The sequence below is a fragment of the Bos indicus genome, chromosome 26 (genome assembly GCF_029378745.1).
Source record: "Bos indicus isolate NIAB-ARS_2022 breed Sahiwal x Tharparkar chromosome 26, NIAB-ARS_B.indTharparkar_mat_pri_1.0, whole genome shotgun sequence".
NCBI classification, from domain to species: Eukaryota; Metazoa; Chordata; class Mammalia; order Artiodactyla; family Bovidae; genus Bos; species Bos indicus.
Genome location: NC_091785.1, coordinates 34,578,214 through 34,601,855, shown reverse-complemented (window position 1 = coordinate 34,601,855; position 23,642 = coordinate 34,578,214). Strand labels below are relative to the sequence as shown.

Sequence of the window (23,642 nt, the reverse complement as noted above, 5' to 3'; positions counted from 1 at the left end):
TGTCATTTAGTCACTCAGTCGTGTCTGACTCTTTGTGACCCCATGGACTGTAAGCCTCCAGGTTCCCCTGTCCATGGGATTCTCCAGGCAAGAATACTGGAGTGGGTTGCCATTTCCTCCTCTAGGGGATCTTCCTAACTCAGGGATCAAGCCCAGGTCTTTTGTATTGTAGGTGGATTCTTTACTATCTGAGCCTCCAGGGAAGCCCAAGAATACTGGAATGGGTAGCCAGCCATTTCTTTCTCCAGGGGATCTTCCCAACCCAGGGATTGAATCCACATCTCCTGTATTACAGGTGGACTCTACCGCTGAGCCAGCAGGGAAGAACACCCTGTTTTACCTACTTTGAATGCTGTTTTTAGAGGAAGATCTTGGAAGGATTTTTTTCTGGGGGCAATGTTGATATAGGACTTAATCCTCCAAATTTAAGAAGAGAAATTTCACCACGTGACTATGGTACTAGAAGCTTCCACACTTCCACCCTCTGTATCTCTGGCCCAATCTGGATGCCTCTGGGGCAGTCTATCTCTATTTCCACTGTGCTTCCCATTGGCTTAGAATCATTCTAGCAAATTTGAATTCTCTGGTTCTTGAATTCTGTTGCCAAATCCTGCATTAAAGATTGTTATTCAGTTGCTAAGTTGTGTTCAACTTTTTGAGATCCCATGGACTGCAGCATGCCAGGCTCCTCTATCCTCCGCTGTCTCCTGGAGTTTGCTCTAATTCATATCCATTGAGGTGATGATGCTATCTAATCATCTCACCCTCTGCCACCCTCTTCTCCTTTTCAGTCTTTCCCAGCATCAGGAGATTTTCCAATAAGTCAGTTCTCTGCATCAGGTAGCCAAAGTATTAGAACTTCAGCTTCAGCATCAATCTTTCCAATGAATATTCGGGGTTGATTTCCTTTAGGATTGACTGGTTTGATCTCCTTGCAGTCCAAGGGACTCTCAGAGCCCTCTCCAGCACCACAATTCGAAAACATCAGTTCTTTAGCACTCAGCCTTCTTTATGGTCCAACTCTCACATCCGTACATAACTACTGGAAAAACCATAGCTTTGAGTATATGGACCTTTGTCAGCAAAGTAATGTCTCTGCTATTTATTATACTGTCTAGGTTTGTCATAGGTTTCTTTCCAAGGAGCAAGCATCTTTTAATTTTGTGGCTGCAGTCACCATCTGCTGTGTGGTTTTGGAGCCCAAGAAAATAAAATCTGTCAATGCTTCCACTTTTTCCTTTTATCTTTGCCATGAAGTGATGGGTCCAGATGCCATGATCTTTTTTTTTTAATGTTGAGTTTCAAGTCAGCTTTTTTACTCTCCTTAATAAAAGAAGCAAATAATTCTTTTCTCTGCTTCATCCCTCTGTAGCTTTATGGAAAGACCTGATGCCTGTGATAGAAACAGTTATAGCTTATGAGTCAGGAGACCTGACTCCATCCTGGGTGTGCTGTGTTGTCCTGGGAAAGCCAGTTAGTATCCCTAAGGCTTACCTTGTGCACCTTACAATTAAAAGTCTGGAGAAGATCCCTGTTTCCTGAATGTTGGTCCTGATCTGGGGAACTTTGAGTAATACTGGGCCTCACCCCCAAAGAATCTCATTTAGAGGTCTGAGCCGGTGCCCCAGTCTCTGTATTTTTCAAAAGTTCTAGAGAAAATTCTTGCATGCAGTGATATTTGTGAACCATTGGAGTAGCTTATCTTTGAAGACCCTTCCAGCTCTATAATTCTATCCTGTTTAAAGTGTGTAAGGGTTTTATTGAAAAGAAAATGCTATTAGAATATAATATCCCAGTGACAGGAGAAGGAGTGTGGTTTTATTCATGCTGACTTGTGACTCTTGTGTGGTATTTCAGTCACATGTGCTTATTAACCTGACTGAGTGGGTGTCAAGGGTAAAAAGTCATTACCAGCCTTTGTACATTTGCTGCTTTGTACATCAGCAGCCTAACTGCTGCTGCTTGCTTATAACTTTATTAATTCATGCAGCCACCTTCATGGTAATTCTCTCTCATCATGTGATTCTGCTAGAGATTCTGCAGTAGCGAAAACATGTGAAACAACGTTAAGAATATTATTGCCATTGGATTAATGGAAGGAGGCTGAAGGATTTTCATGACACCAGGGGGAGGGGAGGGTAGAAAATGAGAAGGATTATTTACTGTGGCCTGGAGCTAGCTTGGTTGTTAGTTGTAGCTGAAGAACTTTTCTTGAGTTCTCTCCTCCATGAGAGCTGAAACACGAGAGAACTTGGAATTACTATCCTGAATTTTTTCTGATATGCATTTTTAGATTCATATCAATAGATATGCCTATTCACAGCACTCTTACCAGATGATATTGAATATCCTAGGAATGTCTGTGGGTGAATCTTTTTCGCTATTGAAGCTATGTCCTTTCTCTTGCTCTGGATATTAATCTGATTTTTAACTCTTCATTCATGTCTCAGACTAAAATAGTCTTGAATTCCTGGTAGTTATTTTTTTTTTTAACCTGATCATCTGTGTATACAGAGCTGTACCTAAGCCCTTGAAGGTAATCACTTAAATACATCTTCCTTAATCTTCTTTGCTGGGCAGTGAGAGGAAAAAAAACAATAAGGAGTCAGGAGAGTTGTGGAGAAGCACAGCTTCTTGGAAGCCTGGTATTTATTTCTCATTTCTTTGCAATCTATGCCGAGATGCCTTGCTTCCTTGGTTTAAAGTCTCTGGGGAAATTGTGCAACTCGGGGAAAGGCAAAGCCACCTCATCTGCGAAAACCAGCACCAGGGGCTCGTGCAAAAGGAGACTGGTTGTCCAGGATGTGAGTTTCCCCGGGAGCCCCGCCCCCGCTCGCAGGCGGGCCACCATCACTCACTTGTTGTATCTGCATCCTGATGTCTGCTGCACGTTTGAGCACTTGTTGAGCAACCCGGATCCTCTTGGTAAGTAAAAGAGCCCACTCTGTACGTGGCTTTGTGTTTTGTGATTGGCATAAGTAATAAAGTGCTGTCTAGAACCATTCTTCCATGATGTATTCTTCAAAAGAAACACTATCCTGGATATATAATTGATGGGGTGAGAGTGGGAGGAATGGAGAATGTAACATAAGTACAGTCATGGAACTAAATTCTGAGGGTATTTTTGTCCATGATTTCACGATCTCAGTTACAAATATGTCTCTTTCCAAACTTGATAGTTGGTTGTAGTTCAGTCACTCAGTCCTGTCCGACTCTTTGTGGCCCCCTGAACTCCAGCATGCCAGGCTTCCCTGTCCTTCACTAGCTCCCGGAATTTGCTCAAACTCATGTCCATTGAGTCAGCGATGCCATCCAATCATCTCATCCTCTGTTGCCCCTTTTCCTCCTGCCCTCAGTCTTTCCCAGCATCAGGGTCTTTTCCAATGAGTCAGCTCTTTGTACTAATAACAGTCTATAACAGGAAGTGTGATGGAAAAGAGGGCTTCCCAGGTGGCACAGTGGTATAGAATCCACCTGCCAAGGTAGGAGATGTGAGAGATATGGGTTCGATCCCTTGGGTTGGGAAGATCCCCTGGAGTAGGAAATGGTAACCGGCTCCAGTATTCTTGCCTGGAAAATTCCATGGACAGAGGAGACTGGTAGGCTACAGTCCATGGGCTTGCAAAGAGGTGGAAAAGAAAGATCTCTATTGATAGATGATTTTCTTTCATATAATATAGGATGAATGGAAAAGAAATAGTCAAGGCAACAGATTGCTACTAGTAAAAAAGGACCTAAGTGAAGTTGAGATCTAAATTGTGTTAACCGCCTTAGGTATACTTATGAAATATTTAAAAAGAAAAGAAAAAGAAAGGATGTAAAATGTTGAGAGAACTTGTTGAGGCTTCTTTTCAGTGAAGCTTATTAGAAAGAGGTCACTTATCTATCGGCCTGGGAAAGAAGTTGAGAAAGCCCAGTCTGAGGACAAGAGTTATTACACTTAAGAGTTCTCAGACTTGGAAATTATGATTTCTTTATTGAGAAGATGCTCACTCCTTGTCAAAATCAGTACTAGAATTCATATAAGAAGCAGAAGGCTATTAGACATAGTCCCTATAAACATGTGAAGATGACCCCAAAGAGCAAGAAAACAGAATATATACCAGATAATTCTTTGCTAGAGAGGATGGCACGATTGGATTAAGGCTAGGTTAGGGAAGGGAGTTAACTTATACTAGGGTGTTCTGTTTTCAATTAATTTTTGAACAGCTTTATTGAGATATTGAGATGCTTTATTGAGATTCTTGTTCCTTGGAAGGAAAGCTATGACAAACCTAGACAGTGTATTAAAAAGCAGAGGCATCGCTTTGCTGACAAAGGTCTGTCTAGTCAAAGCTATGGTTTTTCCAGTAGTCATGTACGGATGTGAGAGTTGGACCATAAGGAAGACTGAGCACTGAATAATTGAGGTTTTTGAACTGCAGTGCTGGATAAGACTATTGAGAGCCCCTTGGACTGCAAGGAAATCAAACCAATCAATCCTAAAGGAAATCAGTCCTGAATATTCACTGGAAGGACTGATGCTGAAGCAGAAGCTCCAGTACTTGGGCCACCTGATGTGAAGAACTGACTCATTGGAAAAGACCCTGATGCTGGGAAAGATTGAGGGCAGGAGGAGAAAGGGACAACAGAGGATGAGATGGTTGGATGGCATCATTGACTCAATGGACATGAGTTTGAGTAAACTCCTGGAGATAACGAAGGACAGGGAAGCCTGGTGTGCTGCAGTCCATGGGATTGCAAAGAGTCAGACACGACTGAGTGACTTAACAACAACAAATTGAGATACAATTCATACATCATGCAATTCACCGAGAGGCTGGCTAGGAGATCGGTGTTAAGGCAGGACAGGATACTGATCTGACAGATGCTGACAGCTCTTTGACTCTCTCACTCTTTAACAGTCTTTATTTCACTACTCCAGGCTCATCCTTTTCAGGGAAGCAAGGAGTAGGGATAGGGAAACCATGACTTCTGCCCTCAGGCCTCTTACAAGCCACTCTAGGAGAAATTGGTTCAGAGCCAGCTGACCATGCATATTGCAGGAGTTTAGGGCACCTCTCTTAAATATCGGATTCCCGTGCTGGTGGATACCTAAAGTCCCTTTATTGAGTTAAAAAAGTTAATTCATCAATTAGGGGTAAAAACAAAACATGTAACTTTCCTCTGGAACTAACAATTATGAATGAATTTGGTGCTTCTGTTCAGTGACTCTACTAAAAGAGATTCAAATAAAATGTTTCTGGAATGAGCTGTTGATGCTCATTAAAAAGATAAGGTCTGCCAGTAGAGAAGGCAGGAAGTCAGGAGGAGACCAGGTAACCTGTGGCCGAAGGAGAGTGTGTTGGACAATAGCTTGTCAGTAGTTTCAATCACAGGGCAACAAGAGAATAGACAGTATCAAAGAGAGCCTGGGTAAAGGAAAATGTAACCTTCTCTAGGGTATTGGTATCTTATTGGGGGCAGATAAAGAAATCTGGGGAATTAGTTCGGTGTGTGAGCTTTGGGGTTGGACATTTCAGAATTTAAGTTCCAACTCTTCAACTTATTCAATGCGTTGTTTTTGGGAAATTAATGTCTCCAAGTGACAATTTCCCCATCTGTAAGGTATGCAGAAGAATGCACACTTCACATGATTGCTAGGAGCAGGTCCATCCCCAGGGCATATGGGTTCCCGGGCAAATAGTTTTTGTGAAGATCCTGTTTATATAAACAGTTTTAGTCACTCCAAGTCAATATGTCAGCAGTCCAACCCTGCTCAATCAAGGTTAAAAAACACCATGCCAGCCTCAAAGAGTGATTGTTCACCAAACTCCTCCTGGAATTGGGCTGACTCCAACTCCTGGCTGGCTAGAGTGCCTCTAGGCATCTGGTCAACCCCCTGCACAGCATGAGAGGGACACAGAGGATCATCAGAGAGAACTCCAAAGAGGAGGCTGGACTGCCCGGCCTAGATAGCACTGCTGGCTCCAGCCCAGGCACCAGAAAGAGATTTAGATATATTTTTCCTCCTGTCTCTCTATTTTTTTAAAAAACCTTTTTATTTTGTATTGGGATATGTGTGTGCATGTGCATTAAGTCATGTTCAGCTCTTTGCGACCCCATGGACTGTAGTCCACCAGGCTCCTCTGTCCATGGAACTTTCCAGGCAAGAATACTGGAGGGAGTTGCCATTTCCTTCTCCAGGGGATCTTCCCAATGCAGGGATCACACCCCTGTCTTTTGCTTCTCCTGCATTGGCAGGCAGGTTCTTTACCAGCTGAGCCACCAGGGGAGCCCCTGTATTGGGATATAGCCAATTAACAATGCAGTGATAATTTCAGGTAAACAGTGAAGGGACTAAACCATACACATACATTTCTATATTCTCTCCCAAATTGCTCTCCCTTCCAGGTTGCCGCATAACACTGAGCAGAGTTCCATGTGCTCTACAGTAGGTTCTTTCTGGTTGTCCATTTTAAATGTAGCAGTGTGTACTTGTCTGTCCCAAGTTCCCAAACTATGCCTTTCCTCCATCTTTCCCCCCAACCCAGCAACCATAAGTTCCTTCTCTGGGGACTTAGTTTTTATATAACAATAATTCCAGTTCCAGTGTTGGTTCTGCAGCTTCATCATGGGGACTTAGACATTTTTGAGGAAGGTATGGTTTAGGGCCAGGGCCTGTGCTTGCTTGAGTCTAAAGGCAGCACCGATTACAAGGATTAAACAAGAACATGCACATCAGAGGTGTTTGCTACAATGACACACACAAACACCCACTAAATTTTAACTATAATAAAAGTACAATGAACTCATTCATTATTTTGAAAGCAATGATTTCTATTGTTTGTCTTCCATGGCTGTAAACCAATAGAAGTCCAGTTTCCAGGGCTGCTGGGGCCCAGGAGTTTACACATAGCACAGGAAGTGGGGTTCCCAGGAAGCCACCATGTGAACTTAAAGTATCCTGTTTAGGACAGGTGCTTGAAGGAAGCCCCTCCTCCTGTAGTCATCCGTGTTCCTCTGTGAGCAAAGCCCCACAGTGCTCAGGGGCAGCTCCTGGCAGGACACTCAGGGATATTTGGCAGAGGCCTCCTGCAGCTGCCAGAAGGACCTCAAGATGCCACAACTTCCTGTTTTTGTCTGGTATTCACTCCTGTTTTGAGCTGTGCAGGGCTCCACCTATGTGTCTCTCTCCTTTGTCATGCTCAAAACAACCCCTGGAAGTCGCTAGAGGAGGAATTGTTTTCCCCATTTCAGAACGGGAAAGGAATCAGCAAGAAACTAGATGTGTAGACAAAGCAAATAGATAAGTGAACATTAAAAAACAGCTTCTGCATGTGGATCTGATTGTTAGCTCTGATCGTGGATGCCATACCATTCTAGAACCAGGGTCATTCATTGAGGGCCTGCTGTGTGTCCAACATCGTGCCAAATGCTTTATAAGCTCCCCCATTTAACATTCTTAAAAACTCAACAAAGCAAGCACTACTTTCATTTTCATTTTACAGATGAGGAGAGTGAGGCGTATGCAGTTAAGAAACGTGCTAAAAGTCACGTAGGTATTAAGTGAAAGAGCTAGATTTGGACTCTGGTTGGCCTGACACCCAAGTTCATGGTCTTAAACCATGATGCTGTAAGGCCTCAACCCGGGAGCTTAAGGTCAGGTCATCCATAGAAATTGCTAATCTTTGGCACACTTTAATTTTGTAAATAATAGTGCTGATGAAGTACTTTAATAACTCAGATCTGAAGCTTCTCTTATCAAATAAATTGGTTTTTCAAGGAAAATTAGCAAACATTTCTTTTTCCTAGTTCATGATTACAAGCTCTCTGTATGGGGTTTTCTTATCACCTTCCGGTAGAAACTTAGAGTAAGTTTCTGAACCTGTGTTTCTCTGACCTCCTGAGCTTTTGGGTCCAGTACATGAAAGAGGCATATTTAGGGCAATTACCTTCTCAGCAAACAAACAAGAAGAGACTGGCACTGTTATCAAAAGCCCTAAGGTTATAATGAAAGGATTCAATGATTATGTTGTCAGCTGAGTCTACATCCCAAAGCAGAAAGTTCTGGACTGAATACCAGTGACCAAAACAGAATTGACAGTCCCCTCCCTGGTAAAGCAGTTCATATCCCCTAAAATAGAAGGTGATTTTGCTCTGGTTCAGGGACCTGCTGTGTCCCCCCTATAATCTTCTGTACCCCTCCTAGGTCTGTCTTCATTTGGAACGGTCTGTCTCCCTAAGGGGTTTTCTTGTGGCTCAGCTGGTAAAGAATCCACCTGCAATGCGGCAGACCTGGGTTCAGTCCCTGGGTTGGGAAGATCCCCTGGAGAAGGGAAAGGCTACCCACTCCAGTATACTGAGATTTACCGTGTAACTGAGAGAACATCATAGGTGATTAATACATTGTTGTTTCCTGTTTTGTTATATGTTCATGGTGTGTGACTCATGTGGTTCTCTAACTTTCATGTCCCTTCTCATCCCATCTGCTGTCATCAGTCCCATCCCCATGGGTCACACATTGATGTCAAAGGGCCAAGGGAAGGTCTTGCTGCTGCTGCTGCTGCTGCTGCTAAGTCACTTCAGTCGTGTCTGACTCTATGTGACCCCATAGACGGCAGCCCACTAGTCTCCTCTATCCCTGGGATTCTCCAGGCAAGAACACTGGAGTGGGTTGCCATTTCCTTCTCCAATGCATGAAAGTGAAACGTGAAAGTGAAGTCGCTCAGTCGTGTCCGACTCTTAGCGACCCCATGGACTGCAGCCTACTGGGCTCCTCCATCCATGGGATTTTCCAGGCAAGAGTACTGGAGTGGGATGCCATTGCCTTCTCCAAGGGAAAGTCTTGGGCTCTGTCAAAGGCTAAAAAGGGACTTTGTTGTCCACAGTTTGAGGAGTGTATCTCCCAAAGCTCCATGGGGCTTTTCTATTTCATCTTCCTGGTGTTATTGAGATGCTGTGTTGGAAAATGTTTTAAATACTTGGCAAATCTCAGACTCAATGGTGAAGACCTCTACCCACCCCACCTTAAATCGGAGAGCAGTGTTTGACTTCTGGCCATAAAAAATGTTTCCCAGAAGCTGTGATAAGGAGCAATATCTGGTTCCTCCCGTCAGCCCTGCTGTCCTCGCTGCCAGCTGCATGAGTGGCTGGCTGGATACAAAGCAGTGACAGGCACCCGGTGTTGGCGAGGCAATGCCCTCAGCCATGGTCTTCTTTCCTCCACACACCCGGCCACCAGGGCCTCATCGTTTGTTGACGGGAAGTGATTCCCTAGTCTCTTGAGGTGGGAAATGATAATGAGTGGTTTCTTCAAAATCTTGGGAGGGCATGGAAAGAGAGATTAGGTTTTCAGCTGTTAATAGGTGGTAAATCATTAGACAGGGCTTCCCAGTGGCTCAGCGGTGAAGAGTCTGTCTGTAATGCCAGGACCGCAGGAGTTTTGTCTGTAATGCAGGTTCGATCCCTGGGTTGGGAAGATCCCCTGGAGGAGGAAATGACAATCCACACCAGTATTCTTGGCTGGAGGATCCCATGGACAGAGGAGCCTGGCAGGCAACACAGTCCATGGGGTCGCAAAGAGTCAGACTTCACTGAAGCGACTTAGCATGCATGCAAAGCATTAGACAGCCAGCATTTTTTCATTGATTTATAGTTATCTATAACCCCTGTTAACTTCCAAAAGCTCCTGCCTGTTCCATTAGTTTAATCATATTTCCCAGAATCAGAATTTCAAGCCCTTGACGGTCAGACCCTGCCTTTCTACCATGTTCAACCATTACCCCACCCCCAACAACACTCACAGCAGATGTCTTTGTCACAGATGTCTCAAGGGCCTTTTCACCTTGGGTCTTACTGTGTTATGTTCTGCTGCCTGGTGTAGCCTTCCTTGTTCCTCTGACTCTCAGGTGGAATTTGCTTTAAGCTTTTCCTCCTCTGGGCAGGCTTGTCTTACCTCTTGCCTCATCCTCTCCGTGATGTACAGTATCCCATGCATGAACTCTGTGAGAACTCTGTTAGAGCTGCCTGTTTATAAGCCTGTCTTATTTAGTACACTGTGAGGTCCTCTCTCAGAGAAGGCAGTGGCACCCCACTCCAGTACTCCAGTCACAAAGAATTGTACATGACTTAGCGACTGGACAACAACAACATAATGCTTGGTTATATCTATCTGTCTGCGTATCTCTCTTTGCCAAGTAGTAAGGTTCTTATTTGCAAGAAAATTGTTTTAACAGGCTTTGCTTCTCTAGTATATAATATATACTGTGCTTGGTGAATAAACACATTTCATACATTTAAAAAATTGTTATAATTCACATGCCATAAAAATATACCATTATATCGTGTACAATTCTGTGGTTTTTAGTATAGTCACAAAGTTGTGCAAACATCACCACCATCTAATTCCAGAGCATGTTCATCACCCCGAAAAACGACCCTGTAACCATTAGCTCCATCCCTTCATTCTTTCTGGAGAAGACTCTTGAGAGTCCCTTGGACTGCAAGGAGATCCAACCAGTCCATTCTAAGGAGATCAGCCCTGGGATTTCTTTGGAAGAAATGATGCTAAAACTGAAACTCCAGTACTTTGGCCACCTCATGCGAAGAGTTGACTCATTGGAAAAGACCCTGATCCTGGGAGGGATTGGGGGCAGGAGGAAAAGGGGGCAACAGAGGATGAGATGGCTGGATGGCATCACCGACTCGATGGACGTGAGTTTGAGTGAACTCTGGGAGTTGGTGATGGACAGGGAGGCCTGGCGTGCTACAATTCATGGGGTCGCAAAGAGTCAGACACGACTGAGCGACTGACCTGACCTGACCTGAACTGAACCATTAGCAGTCACCCCTATTACCAACACTGCCCAGCCCTTGGGAACTCCTGGTCTATTTTTTGGCTCTGGGTTTGCCTATTCTGGACATTTCCTGTAATTGGAATTACACAGCAAGTGGCCTTTTGTATGTGGCCGCTTTTGCTTAGCATCATGTTTTCACAGTTCACTGGAGTTCAGCGTGTATCACTGCTTCATCTCTTTTTATGGATGAGTACTATCCCCTCGTATGGATGGACCACAGTGTATTCACCAGCTGATGGACATTTGGGTTGTTTCTGCTCTAGGCTATTAAGAATAATGCTGGTATGAACACATGTATACAACTTTTTGTATGGACATAAGACATATGTTTTCCATTTTCTTGGAATACCTAAGAGTGGGGTTGCTTGGTCATATGTTATCACTATTTGTTTGTTGTTGTTGTTTGTTTGTTTTGGCCATGTCATGTGGAATGCAGGATCTTAGTTTCCTGACCGGGGATCAAACCCACACAGCCTGCATTGGGAGCAGAGAGTCTTAACCTCTGGACCGCCAGGGAAGTCCCTGTTAACTCTGTGTTTAACTTTTTGAGGAACTGTCAGACTGTTTTCCCCAGTGGGAAAACACTATTTTGCATTAAAATTGCCCTTAATATAATTTCAAATTAAGTCAGAATTTTTCCCCCAATATGAAATAACCAATTTTCTCTAAAGTGAAACATCTCATTTTTACATTCATACCTGTTTGTACCCTCTACCTTAATCTTCAAAACCTTGTATATCCCTACAATTTTTAAATGTTTACTTATGTATTTGGCTGTGCTGTATCTTAACTGTGGCATGTAGGATCTTTAGTTTGTCATAGGAACTCTCAGTTGCTGCATGAGGGATCTAGCTTCTTGATCAGGGATAGAACCCCAGTGACCCTGCATTGGGAGCACAGAGTCTTAGCCACTGGGCCACCAGGTAGGTTCCTATCCCTATAACGCAAAGGTCTGCAAACACATTACGTAAAGGAGGGTAGGCTCTTTATTTACTCCATGACATTAGTTAGCTGGTTTTGTTATTCCTCTGCAGGTGCCTTAGGATAGCCTCCAAATTGTGTTTGGTTGCTGCTGAAAGATCTTTCCTCATCCAAGTTCTGTAGCCATAGATAGCAACCAGAATGAATCAGAGGATGTCAGAGATGTTCTGACTCACAATGCCCAGAAAAATCCCGCTCACAGAGGTTTGCATGTGGTGCAGTGGAAAGGGAGAATTCTCATGACACGAAAGAGGCCCCCAGGGATAAAGATGGGAAGAAAGTCAAATAGTTAGAGCCACTGCCAGCAACCAGCTTTCTCCCTTTCTGCCTGGCCTGCCCCAGATCATGCTGGCAGGTCATTTTTGGCATCACTAGAATATTCTAGGCTAGTTAACCTTTGCTCTTTGTGCAGGACAATCCCCAGTTCTGTTTCCTATCACTGTTTTCCCTGAAGAGCTATCATGTGACCCTAGTATGCAGCTGCATAAGTTCATCTGTTACCTTTTCCTCGGGCCAGACTTGTCCTAGAAGCAACACTGCAAATCTGTAACCATTTGGTAGCTAGCCCTGTTGCAGGGGTACTGGCTACTTAATAAATAACTGCCCTGTTGTTGAGGTCATCCATTGCTGCAATATTATCATTGGTGGAAATACTATGTGATGTTACTTTTTTTTAGTAATACTTCAACTGAACTTGAACTTGCATAGATCATGGTTTGGTTGGTCTATTTTAAGAGTTTGCATGTGGTGCAGTAGAAAGGGAGAATTCTCATGACACAAAAGAGGCCCCCAGGGATAAAGATGGGAAGAAAGTCAAATAGTTAGAGCTATTTTTTTTTTAAGTTTTTAAAGAGGACGCAGGTAGGTACTTTCAACAAATTTCTTGGTTTCCTCTTTTATCTGGATACCAGGAGTAGTCCAGTTCATTTTCTTCTTCTTCTTTTTTTTTTTTTTTACTTTACAATATTGTACTGGTTTTGCCATACATTGATATGAATCCACCACGGGTGTACATGCGTTCCCCATCCTGAACCCCCCTCCCACTTGCCTCCCCATACCATCCCTCTGGGTCATCCCAGTTCATTTTCTATCTGTAGCAACTGGTGAAAAGACGCAGGGCTCAACCAATTTTCTGTAACTACTCCTGTATTTTGGGAAGACCACATTCTATTAACACTTGAAACTTTATCTTTTTTGCTAAATGGCAAGCATTTTTCAAAACCTTATAGCATTTTCTCAGTATTTCTGATTCCCATCCCTTTCTACCTCCTTTTAAAGTTATTTCAGTACTTTCACTACTTGTCTTACTAGAATGTAAGCTCAATGAGGGCTTAATCTAGGCATCTTTTCTATATATCACTGTCAACTTTATGAAGCTTTATGAAATTTTGTGTATTGTAGATGTTCAGTAAATATTCTTAGCATCATTAGTGAATCAGTGGTAATTTCTTTTCATTCTTCACTGAATTTTGCCCACTTTGTCTTCAATTGCATGATGCTATGACTTCAAACTGTTTTCATAGCTTCCTTACTTTTTCCATGTGTAAATTTAATAGTCAATGAAAGTGAAAGTCAGTCGTATCCGACTCTTTGTGACCCCATGAACTATACAGTCCATAGAATTCTCTAGGCCAGATTACTGGAGAGGGTAGCCTTTCCCTTCTCTAGGGGATCTTTCCAACCTGGGGACTGAACCCTGGTCTCCAGCATTGCAGGCAGATTCTTTACCAGCTGAGCCACAAGGGAAGCCCAATAGTCAATGAAGCATGTTGCCAAATGTTCAGCACTCTTAGTATGTTTTATTCAGGAAGGGAAAAATATATTGTGGGATCCAGATCCAATACGAAGGGAAATTTAAATTCTAAATATTTCCCTTCCTGTCCTCCCTCCAATCTCCCCAAACCCCAACAAATCCCATGCATATGCAGAGTGTTTCTATTTTGCTGGGGGATGGTGAGAGGGGAGGAAAGGAATAAAACTACCTTCTATACTGCTTTCAGAAATACAGCCAGTGTGGCATATGGCATATAGTACTAGCACAGTCTTTGGTGGAATTGTAGCAATGTGGAACTATTTAAATTTTTAAAATGAAAGCCCAAGTATATATGGAAATACAGTAGAATAATATTATAAAATGACTCATTCCTACAGAACTTGATAAATTTCCTAAATCACATCCTTCGCCGTAAAATATAACTGCAGGCTTAAAAGGCACTTAGGGGCATATTGATTTATGAGGCAGCTCTTAGTTCTGATCCCTGTAACCTGAATTAATCCAAGAAGCCTTGTTTACATATTTAAAGGAAGAAGCACTTCAGCACAGTGTGTGTGCATATAAATTCATTGTGTTTGTACAAAAAATGATCTAATTAATCACTGGTTCTCTTGAGGACAAAAGCATGCATTCTGTCTGATGAGCAAATTTGGTCTCTTCAGGGTATTGTTCTAGAATCTGTCTCTACCATCTAAAGCAAAGGACTAGAAAGTAATCAGTGGATCAAGACTAATTTTTCTTTCTTTTTAAGCATAAAAGTATAGATAACCTAGATTCTCTTTTATGTTGAAATTCTCCCCCCTCCAATCGAACCTGGAGACAACGATTCAAGGACAAATCATATATTTGAAAGATGATCCCAGGAAGCAATAACAGGGGAGTGAAGCCAGCGAAAGGTGAATTATCAAGCTAGTTACCAGTGTGGGCAGCCAAGGCTTAATTGATTGGAAACTCTGGTAGACAGCGCTGATACACCCCACGGATGTCCCAGCCAAGGGACAAGGAAGCTGGGGTATTTGTCTACCATCTTCCCATCAGTCACTGATGGAAAGCTGCTTCCAGGGGCGTTAACTCACTGCGATGTTTCCAGGAACCAGGTTTGACTTTTAGAAGTGAATGCCAAGGAGACACTGGCATTCAAAAGAAGGAGGAATTGGGGGCTTTCCTGGTGGTCCAGTGGTTAAGACTATGCCTTCCAATGCAAGGGATGCAGGTTTGATCCCTGGTCAGGGAGCTAAGATCCTATATGCCTCGTGGCCCAAACACCAAAATGTAAAACAAACAGTTTTGTAACAAATTCAATAGAGACTTTAAAAATGGTCCCAATAAAAAATAAAAGAAGGAGGAATGCACATGTGTAAGAACATAGGGAGGACTCATAGGAAACCAGAAAGTGCCGAGCAGGCAGGCCTCAGGAAGCACAGGATTCTAGGCTGCCCCAGGACCATCGGTTCAGTCCCAGTCTCTCCCCTCCCCATTGGCTTCCCTCAGGATTTGGTATCTGCGTGTCTCTGGGAAGCCTATTGCTGCTTGGTCTTACTTGATCTTTTAATACAATACTGGCTCCTGCCTGGGACTTTTCTATATGACTCTAAGTTCAGATCCTCAGAAGTGAAAACCTAATTGACCCAGATCCTCTTTCTCAAGATAGGATATACTTTGCGAGTGCTTGGCCAGCTGAGGTATGGGTCCCCCTGGCTCATCCAGCGTCCACCTGTGATCCAGTGAACCATGGCCAAGGCATGAAGTCATATTGCCCAGTGCCCACTCAAAAGAGGGGACAGATGAGGAATGGTGAGGGCAAGTAGCCCCCAAGGTGCCTCTATCTGTGGGATTTTCCAGGCAAGAATGCTGGAGTGGGTCGCCATTTCCTCCTCCAGGGGAATCTTCCCAACCCAGGGATTGAACCCATGTCTTTTGCATCTCCTGCATTGGTAGGTAGATTCTTTACCATTGTGCCATCTGGGAAGCCCTGCCATTAAAAGTTCTACAAGTTTTTTTCCATTATTCCACAGACTCTTTCTCACCTTGTCGAAGTGTTTTATATTCTACCTAATGTTGTCCTAAATAAAGTAAAATTTTACATTGTTGACATGAATTTGGAACTTTTGTGTTTAAGCTATGCCCTGCTCATTTTGAATGCAAATATAAGAGGACTGAACTCATTTGTGGAATCACTGAAATTGCACAATTTATATTTCATAGATTGTAGAAGCATACGTATTTCAATCTTTCCAGAAGTGTGGGAATTTTGCACTCGACTAGCTCAACTGTTTTTATTTTACTTTTTGGATGCGTGCACATTCTAGGGCATACTGGGGTGGCAACCCACCCCAGTACTCTTGCTTGGAAAAACCCATGGTCAGAGAAGCCTGGCAGGCTATAGTCCGTGGGGTCACAAAGAATAGGACATGACTGAGCAACTGAGCATGCACGCAGGAATGCTATTCCTTGAGGATGATCAGAGAGGGTGGATGATGGAACTGCACCCTAAAAGACTTGAGAATGTGGATCTGAGTACATCTTTCCCTGTCCAGCCAAAGATGAGCCCAACAGGCCAAGATGATGCCATTCACCTGCAGACCCTATCATAAGAAGTCCAAAAACCAATGAAGGATAAAATATCAGGAGAGAAGATCATTTTATAGAGGCAAAATGCAACATCATTTTCTTCTAGAAATACCAAAGAAGTTGATACACATTGAGTGCATATTGACTAAAAAAATGTGTGTGCGTGTGTGTGTGTGTGTGTGTGTGTAGCTGGGCATAGGGAAAGGGTGACACTTTTGTGACCTCTGTGGAAACAAAGACCCAACAAAGCAAAGGGAGAACCCATGGCTTTGGATTATGACAAACCTGTTTCCTCAAGTGTAAAGAAAATATTATTTTATCTAGTTGTTAGGAGTATTAAATGAGGTGATAAATGAGTGTAAAGAGACCAGAATGGTGGCTGACACATAATAAGCTTCCTGTAAATGACAACAAAAGTGGTAATTAACTTACAGCTGATTCACATTGTTGTACAGCAGAAACTAACACAACATTGTAAAGCAATTATACACCAATAAAAAATCAAGTTGTAAAAAAAGCAAGAAAAGAAAATTAGTATGAAGTAAGCTTGGCATAGATAACTGTTTCTTGGGGGTTGAGTTTGGGAATTACTATAATTTAACCCCAATAATAAATGTGTTAAAAGAGGGGGAAAGGTGGTATTTAGGAGTAGTTATAAAGGAGATTTCATAAAATGCTACCTGGTTAAGTTCCTTTCAACTTGTTTCTCCCAAAGTGAATTACTGGTTTGCATCTTGGCAATTACTTTCAAGCAGCCACTAAATTGATTTATGTATGAGACTGAATTTACTTTTAATTTACTTGAATGAGATTTCAAAATCAGTCTTTTTGATATAAAAATGAACACTTAGCCAGCATTTTGACCTACTGTGGTAAGTCAGTGACGTTTGCGCCTTAGAATTTATCAAATGTTGTATGCGTAGCCTATCACTATGTGAATTCAGATATTCACATGTGATCTCGTCCCTCAGAGAGCTCACCTCTTGCAAAAACAGACACATAAATGCTTCACTGCAGCGTCGTCATATTTGGAACACTAATGATATGCGTGTGCAAGGCTCACACAAATGTCATGCATGTGCAATGCTCAGTCTCTCAGTCGTGTCCAACTATTTGTAACCCCAGGCACTACTATAGTCTCCCAGGCTCCTCTATCCATGGAATTTTCCAGGCAAGAATACTAGAGTGGGTTGCCATTTCCTACTCCAGTGGATCTTTTTGACCCAGGGATCAAAGCTACATCCCCTGCATTGGCAGGTGGGTTCTTTACCACTGTGCCACCTGGGAAGCCCCACTGGTGACATGAAGTACCAAAAAGAAGAGGGTGTTGCTAGGAAATGCATCCCAGCTTCAGATGATAGTAAATAACCATTTTTCTTTTCCAGTACTGTATTTCTACCTGGAACATATTAGGGGAAAAGAAAAAGCTAATAATATTGAATTGGCCAAGAAGTTTATTTTGGTTTTTCCATAAGAAAGTATGGAAAGCCCAAACAAACTTTTTGGCCAACTCACTAGTAAATTGGGGAAAAAAGAGGCTTTTCCCAAGTACTTCAGGGTTATTTCTGCACTTCTTGTGAGCGTCTCATGTGCCTGAAATTAGGCTACAATCCATGAAACTCTCTGTACTGTCAAAAGATCCTTTGAATTCCAGTAATCATTTCCAGTACACTTGTAGGAAAGTGACTGATTTTTACATTTCCCCTGCAGTTAATATCTACAGTGGATTATTTATGGAAAGTTTTAAATACGCTTGCCTGGTGGATCAGATGCTAAAAAACCTGCCTGCAATGCAGGAGACCCGGGTTCGATCCCTAGATTGGGAAGATCTCCTGGAGAAGGAAATGGCAATCCACTCCAGTATTCTTGCTTGGAGAATCCCGTGGACAGAGAAGCTTGGTGAGCTATATATAGTCCATGGGGTTGCAAAGAGTCGGACACAACTGAGTGACTAACATGCATTAGTGATTTTTCTTAAGCTGCAATCTGTTGCTTAGATCCAAACTCAGAAATGACTTCTGAGAAAGACCACAGAGAAGTTTTGGATGCAAATGTAAATTATTCTACTTGAAGAACTCATGGAAAAGAACTTTGCTGGGCACCGATTCTGTGAGATTCACATGGAAAAAATCCTAAGAATTCTCCATTGAAGACCTAAGAGTAGGATCAGGATCAAGAGGGATCAGACATTTAGGAATTTGTGTCCGACAGTAGGAAACTTTGGAATCGTCACTACCAATAAATTTTCATGAAGATTACAGTGAATGTCATGACAGTTATTATTTCAGCCCACTGAGAAGATGGGGGTTGTTTTTTTAGACGGGGCAGCATTGGCTGTAGCTATGTTTGTGAATTACATGTTCAGTCACTTTTGGTGATACAGGCCAGTGTGCTAAGTGACTCAGTGGTTCTTCATTACTTAAGGAGCTGGTGGTGCAGCTCAAGTCTTAACCGGAAAATCTGAATCTTTAGACCTTGGATGGGAGCAGGTGTATGCATTTAAAGCACCCCCAGTGTTTTTCTCCCTGGAGGTCTGCAGACTACGCTCTCAGGAGTCTGGAAAAGTATGAAACTCTCACAGCCTCATTGTGGACAGCAAGCCATTATTACAGAAGGATAAGTCAATCCCAAATGGTTTGCGCTACTCAAAAAGCTATTTGTGTGACTGTCATTTTATTCTATTTTTCGGGGAAATATTTGTTGTTGTTGAGTCATTAAGTCATGTCCAACTCTTTGTGACCCCCTGATTGCAGCATGCTAGGCTTCCCTGTCCTTCATATCCCCTGGAGTTTGCTCAAACTCATATCCATAGAGTTGGTGATGCCAACCAACCATCTCATCCTCTGTTGCCCCCTTCTCTTCCTGCCCTCAATCTTTCTCAACATCAGGGTCTTTTCCAATGAGTCGGCTCTTTCTTAAAAAAATGAATAAACATAGGCACAAATGGGCACAATCTGGTTAACACTGGACACGCCACACCAACACAATCCAGTTTGTAGGAAGGAGGCAGTGTGATGGGACACACATCATGGCAGACTTTGAAATGTACCCACGGTCTTTTGAACCTAATCTGTAAGAAATAGGTAGCTCAGGTCCAAGGCTCTCATCACATCCCTTCAAAGGCTCAAATTCCTTACCGTGGCCTTCTGAACCTTCCATGACCTGCCACTGAGGCCTTAGCTTGAGGCTCTCCCTAATCCTTGTGAACACTGATCTTGATACCTTCTTGCCCTGTGACTCCACTTGGAATGATCTTCCCCGCTTTGTTCATTTGGCAGCCCTGTCTTGCCCCTTCATTCCTCCTAGAAGCCTCTGCTGACCCCCCCAGATTGGGCTCAGCACTGCCCTGCGTCCTGTGTACCGGCCTCTGTCTTAGCACCTTCCTAATCATGTTGAGTCCTTGTGCATGAGCAGCTCCTTCACTTGATGGTAAGCAACTCCTGCGCAGTGATCTCTCTCTTCCTGCTGTGGTGCAGCCAACCCTGGACCTGGTGTACCATCGATGCCCCATAAATGTCTGCTGTGGACTGGTAGATGTAAACATTAAGTAGAAAGCTAATAACAAACTCATTCTCAAGTTTTCTTCCAGCCAGATACTGCTAGAAAGAATTTTGAGCTCTCTTGCCAATAAGTCCAGAGCTTTTGAGGGGGTATCTGGAAGCCTGGGCTCCTGGGGACCAGGATGGAGGGGTCTGGAAATTCCTGCCTTGTGGATGCATAAGCCACAGGAAACCTATGACTCTGTAGAGAAGAGAGCAGTGAGGGCGTGGACTCCATCCAGCTGCTTCTTTCTCGTCTTCACATTTCCCTCTTAATTGGCATGGGCTTCCCAGGTGGTACCAGTGGTTAAGAAACCACCTGTCAATACAGGAGACGTAAGAGATGGGGGCTCGATCCCTGGGTTGGAAAGATCCCCTGGAGGAGGAGATGGCAACCCGCTCCAGCATTCTTGCCTGGAGAATTCCTAGGACAGAAGAGCCTGGCGGGCGACAGTCCATAGTGTTGCAAAGAGTCAGACACAACTGAAGCAACAGCACATAGGCAGGCACTGCGGACGTGATGTACTCTTGAGTTTTTGCCAAGAGTGGCTGTGTGCTCACAAAGCTTTTCTCTCCAGCAAAATGGTTTCTGTCCTTTGCTCACTTGTGGTCAACCCTGCCTTCATTTTGTGAGTGAATGACAAGGCAGCAGTCAGTTTGAGAGAATAAAACAACAGATGAACCCACAGGTTGGTGTCTATATTATGAAGTCTTATCTCATCTGAGTGGAATGAGATTGAGATAAGCTCTTTGGAAATCTTCTCTAGAAATAATAATGAAAAGTCCTGTCGTCTTATGAGCTGTACAGTTTTTAAATTGTTTCATTTATTTTGCGGCGCTTCTTGTAGCTTGAACTAACTATAAAGCACAAAATATCTGTGCTTTGCTTCTGTTCTCAAAGCTCTTAACTATTTGGCCCTGAGGCAAGGAGACAAAAACAATTTGGTTTTACTCTGCCACAGTCCAAAAATAACTGTAGTAATATCCTCTTTGGTTATCTTAAAAGTATAGCGTGGAGGCTTTTATCCCAAAGTAGCAGTGTCTGACTGTTGCGGGGTGGGGGGGACCTTAGCTATATGACTGTTATTTAGCAACTAAATGCTGGTGACTCATTCACTCTGACTGTGGTACAGGAAAATTCTTTCCATGGAAAACACAAGAAGGGAGGGGGGCAGAAATCTCTCTGAACCACTGTGTAGTATTTTCCTTTGGAAAAGGCTCCTCTGAAAATGAATAGGCACCAGCTGCTACTCGGCTGGCTTAGTCCCCAAAGCTCCTGGAGAGTCTTCCTCAACTGGGCTTTCTGAGCAGTTCATCCACAAAGGTATACAGGTAGGCTCAGAGCCGCAATAAGGGATCAGTTTGGTTAATAAACTAAAATCTCGGGATTAAAAACAGTCACCTGAATAAAAGAGAAATTGAACTCACTGCATTCATAGTTGGAGAAGGAAATGGCAACCCACTCCAGTGTTCTTGCCTGGAGAATCCCAGGGACGGGGGAGCCTGGTGGGCTGCCGTCTGTGGGGTCGCACAGAGTCGGACACGACTGAAGCGACTTAGCAGCAGCAGCATTCATAGTACCTGGAATATTTATATGATGATTTGGTTTGGACTAGAAACCCCACGGTGTTTTACTGTCGCATTCCATTAGGAAGAGAGGGAGGGAGAGGGGGAGAGAAAGAGAGAGTTCTGTTCCCTTAGCTTTGCACCGAATAACATGAAAGCCTTGGGGAGAAGTGCCTCAGTGAGGTGCTAATCTATTTATGCAGCTAAAATATAATAAAATAAGTTCACCTGCGAGGCTCACAGCGCCAAACTAATTCTAGCTCCCTGAGTTTCATTTTGCTTGTCAGCATCTCCTTGAGGGCTCTGGGGGGGTTAGGGATGGGGGAAGGAGACTGTGCAGTGCTGGCCGTGAACATTTCGGGGGTTGAAAAGGGCTTCTCTTCCTGCTCCTGAGCCCTGCCCAGCCCTGAGGTCGCGCTGCTCTCATTGCTAGGCTCTTCTTTATGAATGGAGGTTAGAGAAGCCGCTTAAAGGCTCTTCAGCGCTTACTCTCCAGCTGGCCGCTGACTTAGGAAAAACATGACCCTGTGGGGCTGCGATGGGGGCAGGGAAGGCTGTGGGAGAAGTTTGTGTCATAGGAAAGATGACCCAGGGGTTGGAGGGGCCTTCGCCCTTTCTTACAGGCGGAGATGCCCAGGCTTTAAATAGTAAAGCCCTGAATCACAGATGTAGGAATGTCACAGCCGCTTGAGCTCTGCCACTGTAACCCTGCAGAAAACCAGCCCTGCCTGGTGTCATCTCAGCTCTAAACAAGCTCGGAGGCAACGATGAGGCAGGTTGCCTGACTTCATTCCTTTCTGTTACCGCGGCTCTCTTAGACCCAACACGGTACAATATTTGCAGTAAAACAGTCTAATCCTGGCCTGTTCTGGTTCTGAAAGATGAGTGGTCCATCTGCTGTTCTCCCAGAGCAGCAGCATCTGCCTTTGTGTCTCTTGCTCATCACATCTCTCCCACACGGTGGGGAGCCTGTGAACGATCTGGGTTTGGGAGACAGGTGCTGGAAAGGGGTGGGTGGGCGGCTTGGTGACTCCACCCACTGGAAGTTACCTGCTCCCTGCAGACAGACCTGTGCTTCTGGGGGTCAGAAATTGAAAGCCAGGATCAGGGTTAGGCGGGTGAGGGATGTGGGTGTGACTGTTCACCCTTTGCTTTGTGGGCTGGGAGAGCTCCTCCCTGACACATAGGGAACCAAGGGGGCTTGTCTAGAAAATGCTAAAGAATCAGGGAGAAGGGGAAAGTCAGAACCCCACCTAACAGGATAAGTCAGGTTTTTACTTTGATTCTGGATTTGATCCTGGATGAGGGACTGAAGCCTGAAAAATGCCTCTTCCCAGGCTCCTCATTGTCCCAGTCTGTCCCCTCTTCTCTCCCCACCCCTCCCCCCGCCCTGTTTCAGGTAAAGGGGGACAACATCAAACATCATTATTCATTTTTCATTATCACTGAGCCTCCAGGACCTTAAAAGTTGAAGGAAATGAACTGGAAGTCGTCACTTGCATTATTTTTCTACTAAGGCTAATTTGATTGATTCGGTTGGTCTGAGAGAAGCTGAATCTTAGAGAGCAGCAGTTATAGGAAACTAATAAGCTATCAATCGACTAGTTTGACTTACTGGAACAGTCCCTGGCTGCCCCTCACCGGCCCACCCACCCCCTCCTGGCAATCATTTATCAGACCCCGCGAGGGGGCCGGTGCTTGGGGATCATTTTGATGCCGGTTCTGCCGACACGAGGAATGCTACGTGGTGTCAGTGACCAGAGCTTAGGACACTGGAATTTTGCATTTGTTACAGCAGCAGCTGTAGCGAGTGGCTGCGCCGGCCGAAGGGCAGCGTCCCCGAGCAGGGCGCGGCCACCACTTGGCGGCGATCGCTGGGGCGGCACCCGAGCTCGGCCCTAGAGATGGGGGCGGGATTTTAGAAAGAAGCCCGGACTCGGCGAGTAGATGGCCGGGCGCTTCCTCGCAGCCTCTGCAGCAGCCGATCTGTCTGCCCAGCGGCGCTCCCACTCCTAGACTTTGTTCCCGTTTCCTCCCGCTCTGCTCGCCAAAGGCACCGGTTACCATGGTGAAGGAGAAAGGTAATTAAATATCGATCCCTGTGCATGGCTGCAGAAGTTGCACTGGTGCTGCAGGGCTGGGCCACCTAATGGGGGACGATCAATGGAAAGCCAGGCAGACATGTTCTGGGTGTGAGAATCTGTATTGTGAAGTCCGGGTTTGCATAGAGCAGAGACTTACTTCATTAAGAACCTTTCATTTAGCCACGGCGCGTCCCAAGAGCATTCCTATTTCTGGAGTGTTTGCACAGCCGAGCTCCCAGGGCGTGTGTCTTTTTTGATTGCTATTGCATTTGGAATTTTTGGTTGTGTT

At 44.2% G+C, this 23,642-nt stretch overlaps 1 protein-coding gene across 4 annotated transcripts in view; it reads left to right on the top strand.

The window, feature by feature from the left end:
- Nucleotides 1-23,642, top strand: part of ABLIM1 (actin binding LIM protein 1) — a 328,672-nt gene that overhangs the window by 113,588 nt on the left and 191,442 nt on the right. The window contains exon 1 of one of the 4 annotated variants that reach the window (XM_070780887.1): nt 23,144-23,350. The exons of the other annotated variants lie outside the window; for them this stretch is intronic. Within the exon in view, the coding sequence (XP_070636988.1) occupies nt 23,335-23,350 (16 nt within the window). The 5' untranslated portion in view covers nt 23,144-23,334. Of the gene's footprint in view, nt 1-23,143; nt 23,351-23,642 lie in introns of those variants that run through there. 4 annotated transcript variants of the gene reach the window in all.